General features: G+C 44.8%; 1 protein-coding gene across 9 annotated transcripts in view; it reads left to right on the plus strand.

The window, feature by feature from the left end:
• Positions 1-23,461, plus strand: part of NFE2L1 (NFE2 like bZIP transcription factor 1) — a 33,114-nt gene that overhangs the window by 5,453 nt on the left and 4,200 nt on the right. For 4 of the 9 annotated variants that reach the window (XM_083469710.1, XM_083469712.1, XM_083469713.1 and 1 more), the window contains exons 2-6: positions 1,706-1,891; positions 2,200-2,711; positions 20,554-20,769; positions 22,642-22,731; positions 23,153-23,314. In XM_083469710.1, the coding sequence (XP_083325836.1) occupies positions 2,202-2,711; positions 20,554-20,769; positions 22,642-22,731; positions 23,153-23,314 (978 nt within the window). In that variant the 5' untranslated portion in view covers positions 1,706-1,891; positions 2,200-2,201. Of the gene's footprint in view, positions 1-567; positions 656-1,705; positions 1,892-2,199; positions 2,712-12,481; positions 18,382-19,675; positions 20,401-20,553; positions 20,770-22,641; positions 22,732-23,152; positions 23,315-23,461 lie in introns of those variants that run through there. The other 5 variants (XM_083469715.1, XM_083469716.1, XM_083469714.1 and 2 more) reach the window with 4 other exon arrangements.

Here is a 23,461-nt window from a genome sequence, read left to right on the forward strand (position 1 = left end):
TGTGTGTGTGTGTGTGCGCGCGCGCGTGCGTGCGCGTCAGGGGCTGCTGCATTATACTAAGTCAAACCATTAGCCCATTTAGCTCAGTATTATCAACACTGATGTCAGCAGCTCTCCAGGTTTTAGACAGGATACTTTCCCAGCCCTATCAGGAGACACCAGGATTTGAACCTAGACTTTTTGTGTGCAAAGCATGTGCTCTAGCCTTTCCCTTTTGAATTAAACTCTTAGGAACTTTGGTTCATTACTTCCTGTCCATCCTTCTCTGTACAGTTTCCATGGTTCCTTATAATCACCAGAGGGGCTGCAAGGTAGATTAAGGATAACAGGGAGTGGTCAGATTTTTCATACATAAGCTCAGGATGTTAAATGACCCCAATAGTTAAACACTCCCTGCCCCTTTGAAACACAATGCATGTGTATTCTGTGAGCATTACGATGCTATAAACGTGGTAGGTGCAACTTTGTGGGGAAATGTTGGAGGATTCTTTCAAACTGATGTGTATACACAGTAATTCAGAGTTCTGTAGCTAATAATTGAGGAAGTATGAAGATTCCAAAGTGGGGCAAGGCACCATGGAAAAGAAGTGGAAGAAGCTGGTGGGGGTGGATAGTGAGGTCATTTGGCTTTCCCACAGTATCACAAATATACATGGTAGGTATCTGTGACTGGAATGGAAATCAGAGGATTTGGCAGTTTCTGGAGTAGGGACAAAAGTAGGGGGAAGGGAACATGTTAAGCAGGAGCTTAATAGTATTTTTGGTCCTGCATTTGTTGGATAAAAGTGGGTTTTGTTCTAAAGTGCCAGCAAGCTCTGTGTGTGAAGTAGGAGAAGTAGCTGCAGAGATGTATGCTGATGAATAGGTAAAGGTACCCCTGACTGTTAGGTCCAGTCACGGACGACTCTGGGGTTGTGCGCTCACCTCACTGTATAGGCTGAGGGAGCTGGCGTTTGTCCACAGACAGCTTCTGGGTCATGTGGCCAGCATGACTAAGCCGCTTCTGGCGAACCAGAGCAGCGCACAGAAATGCCATTTACCTTCCCCCCGGAACGGTACCTGTTTATCTACTAGCACTTTGACGTGCTTTTGAACTGCTAGGTGGGCAGGAGCAGGGACCGAGCAACGGGACCTTACCCTGTTGCGGGGATTCGAACCGCCGACCTTCTGATCAGCAAGCCCTAGGCTCTGTGGTTTAGATCACAGCGCCACCCACATCCCCACGTTGATGAATAACACCCTTCTAAAACCTGAAAGCCAGGCTTCGCACTTGTACTTAATGTAAATTGACCAGAAACTCATACTGAATAAAAGCATAATCAGCATACTTCAAAATCATTGGCTGTAAGCAGCTGGGATAGAGGATAAAAGGGTGGTTGAAAAGCGAGTACGGCACTAGTTTTATTTGCAAGGTTGTTATTATCAGTTGGTTCTTTGTTGTGTCTTGCTGAGGAGTCAAAGGGGAGTGGAGAGAAGTGAAAGATGATGTTGCTATAAAATGGAGGAAGATAAGCAAACCAGGGCAGTATTGACCTAAATATAACTTTGTGTGTGTCAAGATATACTTGTTGGTGAATTATGTAGACTCTGTGCACACTTTTTTCTTTGTGGCCCATAGGTAACAAAAGTGTTTCAGTGTTGAGCAGTGTCCAAAGGGTGGTGTCTCTAGTGTTTTATCACCTTCATTTTTTTGGCTGTGTTTCAGTTTCTGACGAAACCCAAAGCAAGCAGCAGAAGAGTCTTTGAACGTTTTCCTGCTCTGGAATCTTGGACTAGAAGAAGGAGGAGGGAAGAGTGAAGTTGCAGCTGTTCCAGAGGACTTGTCCCATCTTGTAGTCCGTGTGGGAAATTAAGACTGAAGGAAGTTGCTGCATGTGGACTCTTTGAGACAGTAAGTCACGTGGGTTTATATGCAACTACCTTGGCTTAGTTACAAAACAGTTTTTGTCTCTGGATAGGCAGAGAGCAGCAGAAATAGGAGTCCTCCTGCTGGGAGACAGCTTTCTCTCTTCGGGAGATCTTTAGAACTTTAACAACTCTCTTGGTGGCAATGATTGCTTTTAGGTTTTATTTTTTAAATGGGATTTGAACATTTTTTAATTAGATTTTTTTCATTCTTTAAATAACTGTGGAGAGTTAGCTTGATAGTGTGAGTTTTAGTACATTTTCTGCTACATGCATTTCCTTTTCCTTTTCCAGAAATGCTTTCTCTGAAGAAATATTTCACTGAAGGACTCATCCAGTTCACCATTCTCCTCAGCTTAATAGGTGTGAGGGTGGATGTAGATACTTATCTGAACTCGCATCTTCCCCCTCTGCGAGAGATCTTTTTGGGCCAGAGTTCTGCTTACACCCAGACACAGTTCCACAACCTGCGGAACACTTTAGATGGCTATGTCATCCATCCAAAAAGTGTAGATCTGGACTATTATTTCACAGCTCGACGGCTTCTTAACCAGGTGAGGGCCCTGGACAGGTTCCAGGTGCCCACCACAGAAGTCAGTGCCTGGTTGGTACACCGAGATTCTGAAGGTTCTGTCTCTGGTGCCCAACCCAATACAGGCATTGCCCTTGAGAATGGCAGTGGCTTGCAAGATGGAACTGTTCCAGACAATGAAGTGAGGGAAAATGGAGCAGAACAAGGATTTGGTGAAGAATTGGAAGACCTAGGTGCCGTGGCTCCTCCAATGAATGGTGATCTAACCAAAGAGGTAGGTTGTTACTCTCAGGCACAATCTGTGGACTGGTGTGGTGGGGAAAAGAGAACTATTTGAGTATTTATTTGTGACTTGCAGCTATAAAAATGCTACTTATTGTCAATAGCTTAATATTTCAGTGATTTGGGTAGGATACTGGGAAATTGCTCTTTTTGGTGAGATGTTTGTTGGTCTGAAATTAGAGCAGTTCTTTTGTTGCAGCTTTCAGGAGGCATCTCAATAACACCACCTGCTTATTTTGCAGCATTAGGTAATAGTCTCAATGCACGTATCAAATGGATAGTGATTTACTCAGCTCTGGAGTACTTCCAGGAGATTTTTCTACTTGGTTTTCAAGGGAGCAATGGGTAAAGCAGGTCTCCTGCTCCGTCCTAGTTTCTAATTCCAGTGTACAATGACTGCCTAGTGCCTTCCTTTTCCCACCCCTTACTGTCTCATAAGGTTTTCCTTATGAAAGCCTGTTCTGGTTTGACCTGTTTGTATTGTGCCTTGCTTAGTGATGATTAGCTGGCTTGTTTACTTGGATGCTCAAATCCCTCTCCCAAACACAGGGTGGAATGGTCATGGAGAATCTCTTCCAGACCACCCTTAATCCCTGATACTTTGTGTTGAAAATGGACAGTATTACTAGAGCTAGTGGCCAGGCTGGGAGTTGCTGAAACAGCTGCTGTGGCTGCCTTCCGCGCTTGTCATGTTTTCTCATCCCTACAATTGGCAAAAATAGGCTGAAGGTTTCTGAGATCTTATCCTTGGAAACTAAAAGTGAAATATCTCAGTTTGTGGGGTTTCCCCTACAGAAGTAGATAACTGAGAAATGGAGAATGACCCACTAAGATAGGAGTGTGTGTGAGGGGGTGCATGTGCCTGTGGGGTGCTTGGAACAGGAGATTGAAGCTAAAAAATTGAAGGGTTTTTGTTTTGTTCTGGTAAAGCAGGGGATACTAGGGGGGAGTCTTGTTTGAATCCTTAAATACATCTTTTGTGTTCTGGATTATTGTGACTGGAATGAGGAAGAAGATGGTTGTACTAGAATTTCTCATATTTTAAGACTGCTATCTTTAAAATATACATTATAACTACCCATTATTGTAATTTTAAAAATGAGAATACTGCGTTAAAAAGTTGAATAGCTTTTTTTTGGTATATTTAAAAAGTTCTATAAATAGTGACTTGCTGAAATGTGCAAAGCAATTTGTAAGGGAAGTGTGAGGGTTGCTGGTACTTTCCTTTGTGTGTGTATGCACATGTGTGCTTTCTATTGCTAGGTTTACAATGTAAAAAACACAAATATAAGACTAGGGTTTTTTGTGGACAAGGACAATCAGTAGGCTCTTCAACCATGAATCTGAACACCAATACAATACTTGTTCACCCTTATAAACCCATGAGGCCCCCAAAGGGTGAACAAGTTTTGTGTTGGTCTCATGACAATGAAAAAGTGGGAGTTACTGAGGCGTGGCTGATTCTGACTTTGATCAAGGTGTGTGTGTGTAGGACAGGGATAGAAATTGTGCAATACAGAGAAGCTCCTATTCTGGAGCAGCCTTTAGGGTTAATTCATTTTGCTTCCTATCTTTTTGTGCTGGACATGTGTGATCCGGGGCTGGAATGGACTTGCCATGGGTTCATTAGAAGTATATAATATTTCATACTGCACTTAAGTACTTGGAGCACTTCTTGTTCATAATACTACAGCAATGCAAGGCACCAAGCCATTTTCCTATTCCATATTGTCAGTTGTGGACTGAGTAAAGTCTGATTTGCCTTAGTGAATTGATAGCTGAGACTATATTTGAAGTGGGTGCTTTCCAATTCATGGCTCACTTTGTTAATCGCAATGTTAGACCAATTATGTGCTTTCACTACTGATGTGCAGATACTGATCATGCACAAAACTTCAGGGTCGTGGTGGGGATAGGGACATAGTCACTTTGCTTGTAATGAGGTAGTGAGTCACTCTCCTTTTTTTAGTTGTGCAGAGAACTTAAATTCAGACACAGGCTGCAGTACAGTCTGGATATGAGAGAGATGTTACAAGCTTTGATGGTGCCCAGCGGCACTTGTCCCCGCCTAAATGGGAAGTCCCTGAACACAAAAGGACGACAGAAAGGAAAGGTTTGGTAGACATGTAGAGTTGTATATATGCACAATCCCACTAAATGAACTCTTACGGTAGCCTTTATATGGCTCAAACTGCCATATAAAGGCTACATATTTTCTCGTTATGAGAAATAGTTTTAGTGCTAGTGGTTTACTGGGTGATGCACAGATTAGAAGCAGGCTTAGGGTTTGCTTTGGATGGACAATACAGGGTTTATTGGACACAGGTGGACAGGGTTATGTCCGTAGAGGAGCAGCTCAAGTGAAGATAATATGCTTCAGGAAAGGCATTGTGAAGGGAGGTTTGGCTCTGGTTTGTGTTTAAGCACTTGCTAGATGCAACGTGGATGGAATTTTTTGAGCTGTTTGCTATAGTGTTAAGCAGTTGTGACTGCTTAACAAAAAGAAAGGAAAACAACCTTAACATATTTATAACAAGGAAATAAGTTTTTCAGCTGAAGGCCTTCCTAAACGATCAGGTTCTGGCCAAATGCCTAAAACACTGAAGTGTTATAGCAGTAGTGATTATTGCAAGGTCAATTGTGAATGCCATGGAGGATGACGAACAGAAGAAAGGGCTGCCATGAGCAGTTTTGTGCATTGTCCAAAGTTGTGAGCAGTAGGTATGGGAAACCATGTTCAACTGATCGCGCAGCTCTAAAGCTCATTGGGTGGCTTATGCAGGTCACCATCTCTTAGCCTGCCCACTGATTTTTGAGAAGCTAAAATGTTTGTCAGAGCTCTTTGGAAGAAGGGCAGTATATCTTGAGATCAAGGTAGCAATGAGGTTCAGCTATTATGGCCCTCAGCCCTCTGATTAGAGACTTGTTTCTGGAAGAAACCGCAACTTGGACCATGGATTTACTGTACACCATTGAGCATATCTTGCTCTTTTCTACAAATAAAATGGGAATAGTTGCCTGTCTCACAGGGTGGCTATGAAAGTGAATATTATCGGGAATACAAAGCAATTGGTATGAGTTTTGGAGTCCCTCACTCCCTATAGAAAAGGAAGGAACAGCAGAAGTAGCAGTGGTTTGTGAGTTTGTTGAGAAAGGAGAGGCTTCAGCAACGTGAAGGTTTTTTATGTGTAGGTGATCTGTGTAGGACTTTGGTTTATCCTATTGTATCTGCAGAAGTGGTTATAAATGCTTTGCGTATGAAAATAAGGGCCAGGTGTGAGTAGCATGAGACCACTTTTGTGTTGTCTAGGGCTTTCCTTTTTTGCATCATAAAATATCATGCAACTCCCTAATGCGTTGCTGAATTTGTTTTTTATTTTAAGCCCCATTTCTCAGCATATGTTCTTTGCTCACTGGACGCAGTGAGCCTGCTAGGAACCCTAGCTGGCTTAGACTGGATCCACTGCCGGGAAGAATTTGGGCTAATCCAAATACCAGCTTGTGTGGGAGGTAAGCATTGCTGCAACCCTCAAAACACTTTACCTCCCTCACCCCCACGCATGCAAATGCCACAAACTGCTTGCTATGGGGCTACACCTTTTCCTGCAGCAGCTGTACAGCCACTCCCTGCCCAAACAAGCAAATGTAGTATCCCCTGAGCTGATACATTATGTATTTTTTTAACTGTTTGTCTAGAGGTGATGTGAGAGCTGGGTTTGCTAAGATTCAGCATGGAACATATGAACTGGTAATAAAGAGCTTCTGACTCTTCATTTCACCATGTGATAACCACCAGTCAGGCCCTATCTGATTACCAAAGGAATTGTTTTATTTGTATTCTGTTAAAAACATACAAACTCTCAACATGGCTCAGAACATAAGAAAACATTAGGACCAATCAATAAAAGCAGTATAAAATTTTAAAATATGTCCAACCAATATAAAATGCATACCTTTCTTATATGTGTGATCTTCAGTCACTTCTTTTTTATAAATTATAATATGGGACAGCTTGTGAGATGAGGACTACATGTCCTGCAGCTCTTCTGTTCTTGGTCCACAGGATAATGAATCACACAACAAAAGGCTAACTCTTCTGATGGGAATTTAGCCCTTTGCTGTCTGATCCACTCCCTACTGACCAGAAGAATATTTCCTTTTCCTTTTCCAATGACTATTCATTCAAAAGTAGTGAGTGATCCTTTGAAAGCAGGTGTCTGTACCAATCTAGCACTTCTCACTAGATGGGTTGGGGAAGATATAATTTCTCCTTGGGCCTAGTCAGTACAGTGGATGCTTTTCTCTGTCACTGAATTGTGTATTTATCACTGAGATAAAAAGTTGCTTACCATATCCACCAGACCAATGTCTAGCTTCCATGACTGCAATAATGAGTCTCCTAAGAACCCCCCCCCCACCTGTATGCATATTCATGCACTTACCCAAAACTGCTTGCTTGTGATGTGTAATCTTAACTTCAGAGCAATATTTTGGCTTTGTTTTTCTTTGCTGAGTGACCTAAAGCACTTGCAGGGGATTTTGAGATGTTAAGGGGTTTTTTGTGTTAATCGAGGTAATGTAGAAGGCATGCTGTCTGCCTTTGAGTAGTGTTGCGTTAGTGGGAAATTTTTCCCATCTTCTGCCATCTACTTAGAAACACTGTGGCATTTTAAAAGTATCACAGGCACAAGACATGCTCCTGGAGCTTTTCTATCCAGCCACAGCAATTTGATTTTCAAAGTTTGAGTGGGTAGAATAGACACTCTAATGCTTGGAGATTGATTCTGTGGATAAGTTATTTCCATATCTGGGAATTGGGAAGATGGCCTGTTCTGGACAGGGTTGTGCTTCCTCTGATGGAGTTGGGTGCATGGTGTGGGATGCTCTCGGATTCATCTCCATCACCGGAAGCACCTTTTTTGCTAGCTTGTTCCTGGAAAGAACCAGCTTTTTGCAACTGGATGGAGATATCCAGGTGCCACCTCTTGACTCCTAGCATCTCCACCTGCTTGGCTGCAGTCAGCTGGTCTGCTGGGTACCGCGGCAGCAAAATTCGTGTCTTTTGGTGCCGTGCTACCCTGCAGACTACCCAATTTGCCTGGCAGCAAAAATAAGTAATTTTTTTTTTTGCTGCTGGGTGAATCAGGTGGTCTGCAGGGTAGTGCGGCAGCAAAAGACACCCTTTTCAGCGGTGGCTCCCTGGCTTTGGAATTCCCTCCATCTTGAAATCTGGTTGGCACCAACATTGGTAGGTGTTTGGCACTAGCTAAAAACTTATCTTTTTAAAAAGTGGATTCTTTATGTATTAGGCAACTGACTTTTTTTGTACTGATAGGCCATATAATGTGTAGTTGTTTTTACTAGAATCGTTGTGTTGTTAGTTTGATGTACCCTGCCTTGGGATCACTTGTTTGATGAATAGTGGGTTAAAAATGACATGGATTCATTTATGTATTATAGTCACTGTTTGTTTAAAACTGGGGCAGATTTACTAAATAAGAATGTTTGTGTCTGTCTTCTGATGTGTAATCAAAGTATGGATTTTTCTTGTTACTCTATAATAGAGCTTTCCCCTACTTCTCCTTGGTGTCCAGGGGTTGTGTTGTTTTACATGGGATATTGTTTTTAGATTATGTCTCTTATTTTAGCAGCTGCTACATGAATGACTTTATCTTAGTCTTCACTTCCCACCTTTGTGGAAACACACAGCCTGTTGCTGTTAGCTAGAAGTGGCTCTAAAAATGTGAGTACTGGGATTAAAGCTTGCCTAAAACTTGTCTGCTCTGGAAAGCTCTTCCTCTCTTCCTTGCTGTGTTTTGGGTTGGGCTTGATTATGAAATAGTGAAATAAAGGTACTCTGTACATGCTCAGAAGCAGTTTATAGATACTCCATGCTGAGCCTTGCCTCAAGGTAAGAACTCGTTTCTTACTGAATGCTGCCCATGACTGGAGCCAAAGGTTAAGGGGGGGGGGGGGGAATTGTAAAAGTATGAAGTATCTTTCCAAGTTCTTTGTGTACAATAATGTCTCAGTAATTCTTATATCAAGATGTCAGAATAATAACATTTGGCATATCACAAGTTGGTTGCTGAGACTGAAAAGAAAGTGACTTGTGTGAAGCCACTTAGAGGGCTCATAGTATAGAAAATGAACTGGGGATTTCCAACTCACTCTTTGTGTTCTTAATATTATGTCACACCAGATCAGTATGCTGAGATACGCTTTTGTAGAAATACCTGGTATCCTGGAGCATCCTTGTTAATCTAAGTAATGTAGTATTTTGATTCCATATTAATTTCAAGTATCTTGAAATAATTTTTTAAAGCATATGTGTTTGGGAAATCCACACTCCCAAGTGAGTCATAAGCTATGGATGAAAGAGATTGTGTAGATTACATTTATATGCTTTTTTGAACATCATCCACCTTGTCATCTGAGCTCCCGCATTGTTCCAGTGGATCAGAGTGCCAAGCCTTGTGCTTTAGATTGTTGAGTGGGGTGGCTCTTCAGCTGTAACAGCTTTCATACCAAACTTGTTCTTTCATCCCTGCAAGGCCGTATAGAGTTCTTATGGCTGTCTTGTATTATTGGCCTTGGCTGTCAGTGCTTGTTTTTCAACTTTGTCCTAGAATGGGGTGCTTTGGTTGCCCCAGCTCATTAGCTGTGGATGTTGTAGCTTGTAGACAAAAACCTTCATTGAAACTTGTCTGTGGGGGACTATAGGAACATAGGAAACGGCCTTACTGAATTAGGCTCTTGGTCTATCTAGCTCAATATTGACTACACTGACTGGCAGTGGCTCTCTGGGGTTTCAGGCAGGGGTCTCTTCCCATTCTATGTGGAAATGCCAGGGATTTTACCTGAGACCTTCAGCATGCAAAGCAGAGTCTATGACCCCTCCCCAAATACTTGCATTCTGCCTGCCTGAAACTTTCCATTAAGCTTGCTGCCTCCTCAATTATCTGCCCTCTTGCCTGGTCTGGTATCCTTGCACCTGATTTCATCAGACATGATCCTTCAAGATTGCTCCTGTTCATGCCCTGGCTAGTCTTGTTCAGTCATTTCCTATAAATGCAACATTGAGTGACCATAAGAGAGTTGGGCAGCTGTGATTTCCCTGGTCTCTGGCAAGGTTTTGGAATTGGGTGAGAGTGAGGGATGCTTGTACAATGGTACCTCTAGTTGCGTGCACCTCTGGATACGTATCCTTCAGGTTATGTATGCGGCAAACCCAGAAGTATTTTTGCAGGTTTCGCCGTGCGCGCATGCGCAGAACAGGCACCTCCAGTTTCGAAAACCTTGGGATCCGACCGGAGTTCTGGAACGGATCCTGTCTGCAACCAGAGGTACCACTGTATTTAGGAGTCCAGAGTCTTGATGCCTGCTGTGCAAGGATTCAAGAACAGTGCTTGTAAAAGTGGCAGAGTTTGCTGTTAATTTCTCTAGTATTTTTCCTACTTTATGATTGATTCTATAGGCTTGAGTTGTGTAGGCAGCTTGATCTTCTAGAAGGACTTGTTCTCTGGATTATGGTGCCCTTGTATTATATTTCCACAACAAGGGTATAAAAATAAATGCCCAGCTCAGGCAACATGTGATGAGAGCTGAGAGAGTTAGTATTATTCCATCGTGACCCACTCCCACCCCAAGCCTGTCTCTACTCTGGCAACATATGGAGAAGATCTCCTTACCCTTTGCTCTGTCTCCCCCTCCCCCTGAATGCTGGGGTGGTGGGGGGAGAGTTGTCCCTTAAGCAATTCCTGTAAACATGGGCCAGTTGAGAACATACTGTTTTCCTCAAACCTTAAGAGGTGAAGGGAAGGGTTCCCCCTCCCCTTTCCAGACATGAGGGCTAATGGAGTTTACAGGAACTATTCTAGTATGTGCACAGACATTTTTCAATGTGAGACTAGACTGCTGGCCTTCTGAACCTGGGCACTCTAGAACAAGACTGGACTGTTCAGAACAGACTTGCATAAAGTAGGCACTGCAAAACAGGCACAGGACTTCAAAGCTGCTGAGCAGCATTCTTATTAGGATACAGCAGACTCCTGTAAGATTATACATTGCTTCTGAAAATGGCTGCTGTCTGCTAGTAAGAATGCAGCTCAGCACCCTTTAGCCTTGTCTCTGTGCTTCATTGCATATTTTAGCATTGCCCTTGCTGCTTTTCCAGGCTGGTTTTAGGTTATCTTCATTGGGCAGCTACTGTGCCCCAAGGTGCTTAATGAGAGGCTTACTTATTAACTCCTAACTTGCCCACAGTACCACCTCTCCCTGTTTCTGGCTCACTGTGATATTATAATTATCATATAATTATAATAATTTCTGTCTCACCATTTCTACAGCCTGGGACTCAAAGCGGCTTACACAGATAAAATAGAACAACCTAAAAACATAGAAAAGACAATCATTAAAATGTAATTAAACACTAATTGGGTGCATCCACCCTTTAGCATGCCTCACCAATAGTGGGAGCATTTTCTGCTATGATTTGCTTGCCACCAAGCAAGCAGGCAGTGATGCCTGATAGGAACAGCAGTTGCCACTGCTTACTTGCCTGCCTTCTCCCACTTACGATGGCAGCAGCAAGCAGTGACCACTACTGCACTGCCTACTCACTGGATGGCAGGTGGAGGGGGGAGGAAGAAGAAGCCACTGTCCATTATGGTGACTTACCTTGTGGAGACAAGGTGGGTGAGCAGGGTCATCTCACCAAATGGTTTGCTATCAATAGTCCCTCAAAGGCTGGAGCCTGCCCCAAACGTCTTTTCTTGCTATTCAAAGTGTTAGTATTTGGGCTTGATTCATGTTACCTTGGTCTGCATCTCTGATCCATCTGAGCCTTTCGTTCTCTGTACTTTTAGTTCAGGTATAGGCAAACTCGGCCCTCCAGATGTTTTGGGACTACAACTCCCATCATCCCTAGCTAACAGGACCAGTGGTCAGGGATGATGGGAGTTGTAATCCCAAAACATCTGGAGGGCCGAGTTTGCCTATGCCTGTTTTAGTTCAAGTTCTATCTTTAATACTGCATAAGCCTCTTTCTCACCCCCACCCCTCAAAAAGTGATTTATTACTTAGTCTGGACCAGAGGCTTAAGGTGAACTATAGTATTCACATACAAATCTCAAATCCGTAAGATCCAGCTCTCCAGGGAAATGTTTCTCCCCTGCCTCCTAGACCTCCTCCCCATATTGTTGGCAGTGGCAGAAACAAAAATATTGTCAACATGATATTGGAGTGGACACCTTGATGGGGATGCAAATTGTCCCCTTCCCAATCATCCAACTGGTCACTTGAGCTTGGAGGGGGTAGTAAGATCTTCATGGCTCAGCTGAAGGGCAGAGCACTGTGTCTTGTACATGGGTTTGCCCTGTGTGTAGGTTGTGGTGAAAAGTGTGGTGTTACCACTGGTGTGCAGACCTTGGAGATCTGACCAAGGGTGAATGTGGGTCTTGGACCAAGAAAGTTTAGCTACCTCTGGCCTAAAATATTTGTAGGTATGTCACACAAGTCTGTTTCTCTCAAAAAAAAATGATACCAGCTTTGTATAGGAAAGCCAAGTATTGCACAATAACAAGATTAAAGTCCACAGATATTTTGTTACATGTTTATGCATGCGTGTTTAGATAGCAGGAATAGGGCCCCTGAGTATGTGTTTGCAGAAGTGGCCCCTAGAGGAATAGGCAGTAGGAGATGACAGGTTTGGGACAGACATGGTCCGGGGCAGACATAACTAGGGTATGGGCATTTAGTCTCAGAAAGCTGGGGAGCAGGGAGGCTCGAGCTACTCTACTTTCTTGAAAAGAAATTAAGGACTGTTTGTAGAAAACTGGCTGGTTGAAAAACACAACTTGCCCACAAACTCTGACACTTTTATGCCCACTTCTTATTGCATCCAGCACAACTTCTCCCTTTCCTTGAGGAGCTGCAGCTATTCTCCAGTCTTGCACTTCTGTTTGTACTCAGGGCCCTCTAAACCTGGGCTCACTTGTGTGAAAGTAGGACCCTTTGCAACCTTTAGGATTAGGAGGGTTTGAAGAGGTTCCGCCCTGTCAAAGGAACAAAATGCTTGAGCTGTGTTTATTTTTAACTGTAGCAGAGTATGTTGCTGTTGTTTTTAGTAAGCTTGTCTTTCCTGGAATTACAACATGAATGCACTGGGACTAGATCCATACACATTAGTTTGGCCTGAACCCTTGGGAAATAGCCTGACTATAAATGCTATCGCCCATCGTTCACCACTACCCTGTTTCCTGGCCAATCTTGTTTGCCTTGACATGGCTACCAAAAAGCTAACTTTTGTTGGAGATTAGGCCCCAGAGTCCTGGAGCTCTTCTTCAAGTACCATTTAAAGCAGTAAATGCTGCTTCAACAGAACATACGTTAAAAAGGGGCGAGTCTTATAACGCCGTCAGTTTTCGTAAGCTGTCATGTTTATCGCCCACATATTGGGTTTTCGCCTGTGCTTACACACATCATGATTACATGTTTATATATGGATGGCAAACTGGGGTGTAGAAGATCAAAGAGTTGCCAAAGTTTTCTTCGGAAATTGTGATGCAATGCATGCAATACAGTTTTTGGCTTTTGATGTCATGCTTTGACCTCAGTTTTGTAATGGGGTGATTTAGGATGCAGCCTCCTTGGAGTCCACTGAATGCCAACTTTTTATTCATGGTATATATATAGATAGATAGATAGATAGATAGATAGATCTATATATATATATATATCTGTTCTATACTCTATTGACTCTTTCTGCATCTTGCTTTCCTCCCCTGTTCATTTTGAATTAGATATATACATAGCAGGATCCCATTCCCTCATCTTCTTTCCCCAAGACCTGCTTTTATTTCTCATCACACTCAACCATAAACTCCCCCCCCCCTCTGCTCCCAGGGTGATCAGGATGGATTAAAAAATAATAATCATTAAAAAAAAAAGTGAGTAGAAGTTTATCTTAAAGAACAACTAGGTTGATCTGCATGTTAGCACTATAGTATGCCTTTCTACTGATTTAATTTTTACCTGCTAGCATTGGGCCTTGCCTATATCTATGTCTGAAGAGCCAATTTGATCAAGTATGAATATTTGCATTCAGCCTACCAAAGTATTTGGTATTTATTTACCTAATAAAAATAACCCAGTAACCAGCAAACCTTACTTCCATCTTTGTTACTTTGTTTTTGTGAGGGTGAGGTTGGGCAGAAGCAGAGAGGAGGAATGCTGAAATAAGACAACAAATTTACCCAGTGGTCAGATTCCTATATTTTTATGTGTAACCTCACAAACTCTCATGGCTATTGGTTGTAAGCAAACACTAAAGGGGAATATTTTAAAGGCATTCCCTATATAGCTAAAGAAAAACCTACAAACCTTGCTACAAAATGTATACAATGCAAGATGCAGGGCATGGTTGTAAGAATCAAAACAGAATAAACAATACTCTGTTTAGACAGAAACCATAGAATACGTTGGAGCCTCATCTCTGCAGAAACACCCAGTGTCCTGGCCCTGCCAGGGGGCTGTCAGGCAAGGAATGTCCAGAGTGAGGAGGTAACTCTTTATTGTCAAAAGTGCACTTACAAGTAGGGAAAAGGCATGTCTATCAGTCCTGCATTGCTCAGCTACTCCAAGGTGTGCACCTGACGAGGCAGTTGCAGTGACAGAAAGGCCCGGCCCCTGACCTCAGCTTATGTATCTTCCCCACCCGAGTTGCGTGTAAGCAGCATGTGAAGACTGCATGTAACCTGCTTCTGCTCCTCCCTCTTCAATCCTTGCTTGGTCCTGGGAGACAGTGGAGCAGGAGAGGTGGGGGCAAGAGGAGGAGGTGTGGAAGCCCTTGACCAGGAGTCAGCAAACTTTTTCAGCAGGGGGCTGGTCCCCTGTCCCTCAGACCTTGTGGGGGGCCAGACTATAAGCCCCCCCCAACTCTCCCATCTCTTCTCCACAGTACTGGACGAGCCCTGGTGGCTGCTTACCTGTGTCTTGCGAGCGGCAGGCAGTGGCGGAGGGACGATGAGCGGCATACGAAAGGGCTCCAGAGAGGGGCTGCTTAAAATGGCGGCTGCTCGAGCGCTGCTGACCCTGGCACCAACAAAGCCCAGCCCCCTTCCTCCTCTAGGCAGGGCAGGGAGAAGCCAGGAGGAGGGAGGGAGGGAGGAGGTGCCAGCGCCGGAGTTGCCGTGTGAGGGAGAGGGAAAGAACGCATGTGCTGGAAAACCATCCAGCGATTCCCAGACCATCTGCGGGCCGGATCCAGAAGGCAGTTGGGCCTGATCTGGCCCACACACCTTAGTTTGCCTACCCATGTCCTTGACTCTCCACCAGCCTGACCTCTCCCTCCTCCTCCTCAACCTGTTCTTCATTCTCTAATCCTGCAGTTTATCCTGCCTGATTCTCGTCTCCTGTCTGTTACAGGCTCCCCCAGATCACTGTTCCCTTCTTCCAAGTTAGTCTCTAACCCCCCTTCTCCCGGTGGTGCCCACTCCTCAGTATCCAACCACCACTCCTCAGTGTCCAGCCAGCCCCTGTCACAACATCAGGTTTGGATTTGAAGAATTCCGAGCTTTCCTGGCCACCCAACCTGTTCCCAAACCTGAGAGAGATTTCAACTAGCTCAGGATGTTTCATAAATCGCTCCTTCTAAATCCCCTTCTTTTATTCCCAATGACAGGGAAATAGTTTTATGTATTTTTTAAAAGAGAAAATTCCAGAGGGAGTGCAAGTTAAAGCAGTTCAATCACCTTTGGTTCCCTTCCTCTTTGGATTGCAGCATAAACTGTAAATGAATATGGTTTCATAATCAAATGTGCACCATTCTTTAGGAACTATATGAAGAAATAATAATCATTGATTTTAAATCAGCTTGATTTAAATCAAACCACCTTGTTGGTGATTGAAAGCTTGTTTGGGAAAAAATCTAGGTGGAAATGGGTGGCAATATATTTTGAGGTCAGGGTTTTAAAAATTCCCACATAGTGGCTCTAGGCTCTGACTACACAGTGAGCTGAGCACACATTGTTGACTGACTGTCTGGCCTCTATGTTGACTACTTTTAGTTAGAGCTGTCATGAGGTTTTTGTAAGTAATTTTGGTATATGCTTTCACTCTTGTCATTTATAATGTAGAATGGGGGAAGTGGAACATGTGTTTGTAGTGTCAGCTCCGCTGTCTTAAAGAAGGAGATGGGTAATAAACTATTTACAGTGTAATTTTGTACATATCTACTTAGAAGTAAGTCCCACTGAATGTAGTGAATAAGTGAATGTAGGATTACAGACTTAAGTTCCCATGTGCCAGTAAAAAATAAAAAATCATATATGTTCAAAGGACCTGGGATTTTTCAATTCCTACTTGAACTATATTCTGCAAAATACAATGGAGGCAATTGAAACCACCAGGTTCAGCTGGATTGAACAGTTAGAACTTCCGCAGCTAACAGAAGATAGAATCAACAAGAGAGCATTGAAACATGCAACTTGGGATGGCCTATAATATATAATATTTTGTGGCATTAAGATGCTGCTCTGTTCCAAGTACTTGCTCTGAATCTTTGACCTTTAGCCCATTGCTGTCTTAACTCATTTCAGAACACAATGTAGACAGAATCCTATCTTATTAATTTCACTGTATAGGATGTAAATGTGTAAGTAATAGAATGGCAGGTAAGGTTAGACTGGACTGTTTGTGGGGGGGGGGGGGACAGACATAGAAGCCACTGGTAACTGTCCTGATCCAAAGGGATGGTATAAATATTTCTGAGAGAAAAGGAGCCCTGTTGGATCAGACCAATAAAGGTCCATGGCAGCCTCCAGGGAGGCTACAAGTCTCCCCTGTTTCTTCCTCAGCAGCTGCTTATGTATGTAGAGGTTCCATTTTACGGTCATGGTTATTAGGTTTATTAATGGCCATCTTCTATTAACCTGTCCAATCCCATTTTAAAGCTTTCTAAAGCAGTAGCCAGCACATAATAAATATAAATATCCCTTCCATCTGACTGGGTCGCCCCAGCCATTCTTGTTGCGGCGAATTCCTTAAATTGTGTTCTGTGATAAAGTGATTTTTAAAAATCTACTCATTGAGTTATTTGTTACATCAGTAGAGGAAAATATTTCCTCTTCGCTTTCTCCACACTTTGAATAATTTAAAAAGTTACTGTCATGTCCCTTGATCTTCCTTTTCTAAACTGCCAGTGAAGTCCTATGCATGTAAATAGAATTGATTAAGATGGGACTTTTCCTGAGATAATAGTGCATATTAGAATCACAGGTTTAAAAGTCTCAAATGCTTTAGCATTGGGGAACATATGTGAAGTGGCTATGGAAAGGGCTGTATAAATATTTTGTATTTTATTATTTGTAGAATGCTGCTGATTGCCTGTGTGAGTGGATGTGGTAGTAGTAGAATCACAGAATCATTGTAGAGCTGGAAGGGGCCCCGAGGGGCATCTAGTCCAACTCCCTGCAATGCAGGAATCCTGGCCACAGCCAGGTGGGCTCGAACCACCAGCCTTCTGGTTAACAGCAAGATGCACTGACCCTCCTCTGTCCTGGCACTCTGTCGGTGTCTGTTAACGCTGCTGTGTAAGAACCCATAGACCCCCCCAACCATATTTGTAGTTTGAAGTGTAGTGCAGCAAAATCTCATCAGCCGGAGTGGGCTTCAGCAGAGCTTTTCTGGCGGTTGAGGGGCGTCCATACCCTTCCGTGCTGCCATAAAACAAAAGTGTGGGGGGGGGATGAAATCTGTGTTGATACGGAAGAGGGAACTTTTGGTAATCTCCGGCAGGCTGGGGAAAACATTCTAGGCAAGGGTGCTGCCTAGCAGGACTGATTTTGGTAGGTGATATGCAAGAGCGAAGCAATGTTGTCGGCATTTTATTCTTTTCGGTGTTCCCCGAACCGCTGCGAGCATCACTGCCTGGCTTGGGTGGGGCATCTTGGCGTGGGAGCTTCTCAAGGAGACAGAGGCCCAAACATTGCTGCAGCTCCCAGGGCGACCTGGGCGGGGTGGAAGAGAGGAGCAGCAATTGGCTCTCCTCTTCGCATTCTAGGTGACGAGTGCGAGGAGGAGCCCTTTCCTCTGCATCCTCAGCAGGGACCTGAGGCCTGGGATTGGTTCTTTCTGCAGCCTAGGTAACCAGCACAGGGCGGAGCCTGCCTCCCTCTGCATCCTCCGCGGTGACCTGGGGGAGGGGATTGGCTCCGGCTGCAGCCTAGGTAACGGGTGTGTGTGGTGGGGGGGTGTTGTCTCAGTCTCGCTGCAGCCTCAGCCCAGCACATGGGGTGGGGATTCCATATCTGCAGCCTGGGCATTGAGCAGGGGGTGGGGATTCGCCGGAACTCCTCTAAGCAACAAGAGGAGGAGCGCTGAGGATTGGATCTCATGCTGGGGCGGAGGGAGGAGGGCTGGCGATAGCACAGCACCTGTGGGTCACATGCTGGCAAAGGAGGGGGGCTTCTAAACAACTCGGGGGCGGCTGGCAAGCCTGCCAAAAAAGAAAAGAAAAAAAGAGCAACTGTTAACTGAAACCAGAGATGTCTGTCCAGCACCCTGCCTGGGTCACCCAGCTCTGCCTGCCCGGAATTTGCGCTCTACATAGACCATGATCTGGGTGGACAGCTCTGGGAGCGGCAGCTGGGGACATGAGAAAGGTATCCCTTTTAACCCTTTTCTTGCCCCTCCTTCATGCCTGCTATTAGATTGTGGCTAGAGCAGGCCAGATCTCTTCCCACCAGGCACCTTGGAGCTAATAAATCTGTAGGGGGGGGGAGAGAGAATGGGTTATATCGACTTGAGGAGGGAGAGGCTCTGAGAACAAGAGGAAATTGGTTGCGTGAGAAATGAATGTCCTGAAGTGGGGGAGGGGGAGCGGAGTCTTGGAATGGGGGGGGGTACGTCTGCGAAGAAGCAGATGGTCGAAATGAGGGTGAGGGGGTGAAGACCAAAGACACCTTTGGCCCATATGTGTATCCTGGCCTGTTTACTGAAAGGTCCAGGTGGGGGGGGGGTGGCAGAGATGGTTACCTTGCTGGCATATCTCTTTGCCCACACCATCAGATTGCCCCAAGACCTGAGAAATCTTCTGTGTGTAACTGGACAAGGCATCCATCCAGATTGTATTATTTAATTTGAACGGGTTCTTCGTGTTAAAGGGCACACTGCAGGAGAATAACAAAGTTGGGTTTGGTCAAGGTACCCATTTTGTGAGATGGGGAAGAGGGTTGTCTAAACTTGTTTTAGTTAATTTGGGGTTAATTCAAGAAGGGGGGGGGAGGAAAGGTGATCCAACTAGTGCCTCCGACAAATTAGGCCCTGAAAGAGCATTTGATTCTGCTGGGGTGGGGATAGTGAGAGTCCATAGCAGAACAGGATTGGCAGTTACAGAAGAGACTGATTTGTAAGGAGGTCCTGAAATATTTGACCAGTGATTGAAGGTGATACCAGAATTTGCATATTCAAGTTAGAGCTATTCTGAATAGTGTTGCAACACAAAGCAACCTTATGCTCTGACATTGGGGGTCGGAAGGTAAGGGGAAATCACAACACTTTTCTGTTTTCTTTTTGGTAGTGCTGTGAAAAAGAGGGCACTTTACTCTGCTGAGTTCTTGTCTGGAAGAAAGAAATAGCAACTTAAAAATTAGTGTCTCTGGCAGCCTGAATTCTGCATCCATATGTAGCCTCTGTACATAGTAGAATAGTAGTTTGGGGTGGGTGGGTATCTGTTTTCCTTAGGAAATAGGTTTGTGGAGGGTGGGGCCAGAAGTGCTGGCTGACAGTGGCGCTTAAAAAACTGCATATGCCTTGTAACAAAAAAGAACCACCGCCTGTGCCACAGGGTGGGGAGGTACCTCTGTGTGGTTGGCAATTCTAGGGCTGGGCCTGGGTGAAAGGAACACACTCCTGCAGTGCATGAATAAATATAGCCTGCCTGTGGGGGGTGGCTTAGCCTTGGGAGAGGCCTGTCCTGCAGAGGAAGAATTTTCAGGATATTGTGGGGGAAGGGAGATGGCATTCCAAAGGAGAAGCATGTCTAGAGTCTGGTCTGGATGAGGGCTGATCACTGCTTTGCGGTTGGAAGAAGGCAGTGTGTGTTGGATATGTTCAGCAGGGCAATTTGCTTTCAGTTTGAAGGGCTGGTTAAGGTAGGCAGCTCTGCTGTCTGGAGCAGAGGGAGCTGGCCAGGCAGAGCACGCATGGCAAAGCCGGGTTCTTGAGTTGCATCAGGTGGCTGAAAATGCAGAGAATCCCCACCCCTTTATGCAAATAGCCAGAATGGCACCACAGGCTGATGCAAGCCCGCTATGGAGCAGCAATCCAGAATGACAATTGGCCCTCCCTTCCCTCCCTCCCTCCCTCCTTCCCTCCGCCAGCCAGCCAGCCAGCCAGCCGTCTGAGCGGTTAAAGCTGCAGACTCCCTGCTGCCTGGACAGAGTGAGCACTGCTGCGTAGCATGGGCAGCGACAAGGAGACAGCTCTGTTGCTGTTCATGGAGTTCCCGGTCTGTGCCCCGGAGCAGCCTCGTTGCAGAGCCGCTCTTGGCCAGCTCCCAGTGCAGAATGGCTGTAGGTGGGGGGAAAGTATCTGGAGCCCCACGACATCAGGGATGGTCCAGAAAAGGAGCAGGAAAGGTGGGGCTGCACCACATTCAGAATGAAGGGCGGCACTTGGAGGTGAGTAGGGTCAAATGGTGGCGGATGCAGTACGTCACAAGGGAGGCTGAAGTTGCAGCGGAGGGCATCCTCCAGAGAAAAGAGGGCGGCAAGGAAGGGAGAAGCCTTATTACGAGTTTTTAAGTCCCCCCCTTGTTTTTCTTTTGTTTTTAGGACATTGATTTAATTGACATCCTGTGGAGACAGGATATCGACCTTGGAGCTGGGCGTGAGATTTTTGACTACAGCCACCGCCAGAAGGAGAACGAAGTGGACAAAGAACCAAATAATGGGGAGGAGTGTGGGGATGGCTGGAGGAGCAGAGGGGGCGATGTCGCTGACAGGGCCTTGGTAGTGGATGGCGAGACAGGGGAAAGCTTTCCTGCACAGGTAAAAAAAAATAACTCCCTACTTGGGTAGGACAGTTTTCTTATCCACCATCCTGGGATTGTTCTTTGTAGCTGTTCAGTAGAGGAAAATCTGCTGCTCCCTCTCGCTGCATGCTTGGGTAGGCCTTGGGAAGAAAATAGCTGCGATGCTAGAAAATGTCCTCCCCTTTTCAAGTTCAGACACAACTCTTAAAAGGGAATTAGTTCTGAAACACTGATGTTCAGTGTTGCTGATTCTGCCCAGGAAGCAGGCAGGGCTGCTTCTCCGTTTGCGTTGGGTTTGAGTGCATTCATTACCTTTCCGCGCTTGGCTAAAGGCCTTGGTCTGTGCTTTGTTGCTTTGTGGTAGTCCTCAACATACACCCCTTGCTTCCTAGGCTTCACACCACCACCTTCTGATCCTTCTCTCAGCATCCTGGCTTCTTCTCACCTCTGTTCTGTGAGAATTGGGCCTTCTCCCATGTCTTATTTTTGGTTGCAACTGTTAAGAGTATGTTATTTAGTAAGAATTTTTAAATCTCTCTCTATAAATCTCATTAGTTTGGTCCTAGCCAGCCTCCTTCCAAATGGGGCTAGGATTTATCAGAGAATCCTGCTAGCAGATGCTGTGGGGAGGCCATTTCCCCTTATTTCTCTTTATAACACCTCACACACTGCTCTGGAGCCAATTTTGTGAGTAGGATTCTACTTGGGGTTGCTCTTGCTTGTCATCCTAGTCTATATCTCTTTCTAATTTGGTGAATCCATCCTGAGTCTTCAGAGTAGGACTGTGATATCCTATCAAAGCCAGTTAATAAACTCTTGACCCTGGATGGCTTTGAGAACAGTTGTTACTGGGCACATCAGATCTCCAGATTCAGTTCAGTCAGTCCCCACTTATAAGACTGCAGGAATGCAGGGTAGGTGACAGCCTCTGGAATGGCTCACCCCAGTTAGAATATCCTCTGGAAGCAGGGCTTCCCTTCTTGGGGGCTGCATCTAATTTTGCACCAAGAGAATTTGCATTTGATTAAATTTTACTGTGTGACATAAACCGTTTCTTGACTTCAGCATTTGAAATTTTGTCAGAATGCAGGGTGTTTGAGAAGAGACTCAGGGGTGTCATTGGAATAAGTAGTGGGGTGGTTGTGGAGGGGTTGTGGGACAGGGAACTGGGTGTGGTATTGGAAACCGTGCCAGATAGACAACCATGTAGCTATTGGCTGTTGAGGTGAGCTTTTAGGAAACTCTGTCTCTTGGTCAGGACTACCTGGTTCTGAGCATTTAGCCCTGTCCCAGGCTGTGCATTGGACTACATCACTGGGTTTCGTCCCTGTCTGAGACGGGTGTCACCTCAGCATTAATTACATTTATCTAAGTTCAAGAGAAGAATAAAAGTGAGTGGGGCGAGGAGGAAAGATAAAGGTTAGTTTAGTTTATTCAGCTAATAGATTGCTTTACACAGCTAAAAGAAAAGAAGTCTCTGTGTGAATTACAGAGACAGTAACACACAAAATACAATACTTTTAAAAGCAATGCAGATGCACTATAATGTGCATCTACAACATCAGCAGCAACATAAAATAACCACCCCATCCACATAAAAATGTATACAAACAAGCACACACAAACACAGCCACTATTAATGCTGCTGAAACGTCCAGGGGAATAAAAATGTCTGCCTGGTGCTGGAAGGATGACAGAAAAGGGCTATTTTCTCATTGCCACCCTCCAGATATCTCTTAAAAGAGGCACTCAAAGAATAGGAGAATGTACAGACTTTTTAAAAAAGTTAGTCGTATGTTGCCGGTGGAGGTTGATCTGAAAAAAGTTGAAGGGCATGGGTATAGATGATCTTACAGTAAAATGACACTTGAATTATTTGCTCTTCCAGGTGCCTGGTGTTGAGGACCAGACAGCCTTGTCCTTGGAGGAGTGTCTTAGGCTGCTGGAGGCCACGTTTCCCTTTGGGGAGAATTCAGAGGTGGGTCAATGATGGCCCTTGGGAAAGGGAAGATTTAACTGCTTAGTAGTAACAGCATAAGGCATTTCTATAGACTCATTCAGTGTAAAAAATGGACTTGGACAATCTTTATCTCATGCCCTTGCCATAACCTTGTGAGGCTGTGAATTCTTCCAAATGAAGAGAAAAGCTTGTTCTTGTTCCAGGCACAAGGCCAGGTAGATTAGCAGGAAAGAAGTGGCGAGAATGCCACCCCTCCCCGCCCCTGCAAATGCTTTAAAGCCCCTAATACTGTGGTTGCAGGGAACCTTGGGAATGGGGGATGGCTGTTACAGTCTGTATCAGAAGTTCATGCAGAGAGGAAGCGGGAGTAATGATTTGTTGCTGACATGACTCTTCACTGCCACATGCCTACCATGACTGAAAGGTGTTTTGCTTTCAGTTTCCAGCTGCAGATGCCCCCAGCCTAACTGAAGTTCTGCCGAGTGAGAGCGGGCCTTCCACTGTGCCAGACGGGCTTCTGTCTCCCCTACTAACAGGGACAGAGTTGCCCTTCGACCTGGAGCAGCAGTGGCAGGACCTCATGTCTATAATGGAAACGCAGGTGAGGAAGGCTGGCTTCTACCCTTGTTTATTTTTCTAGGTCCTCCTCTGCTTTCTCTTCAGGTGGGTTTACCATGCCACTGTTTAGTGTTTTGCTAGGTTTCAGGCAAATGTGAAGGTTGTTAACATCTCTGTTTTGTGAATTTCT

The sequence above is a fragment of the Podarcis liolepis genome (assembly GCF_965112155.1).
Source record: "Podarcis liolepis genome assembly, chromosome: 13".
Classification (NCBI taxonomy): Eukaryota; Metazoa; Chordata; class Lepidosauria; order Squamata; family Lacertidae; genus Podarcis; species Podarcis liolepis.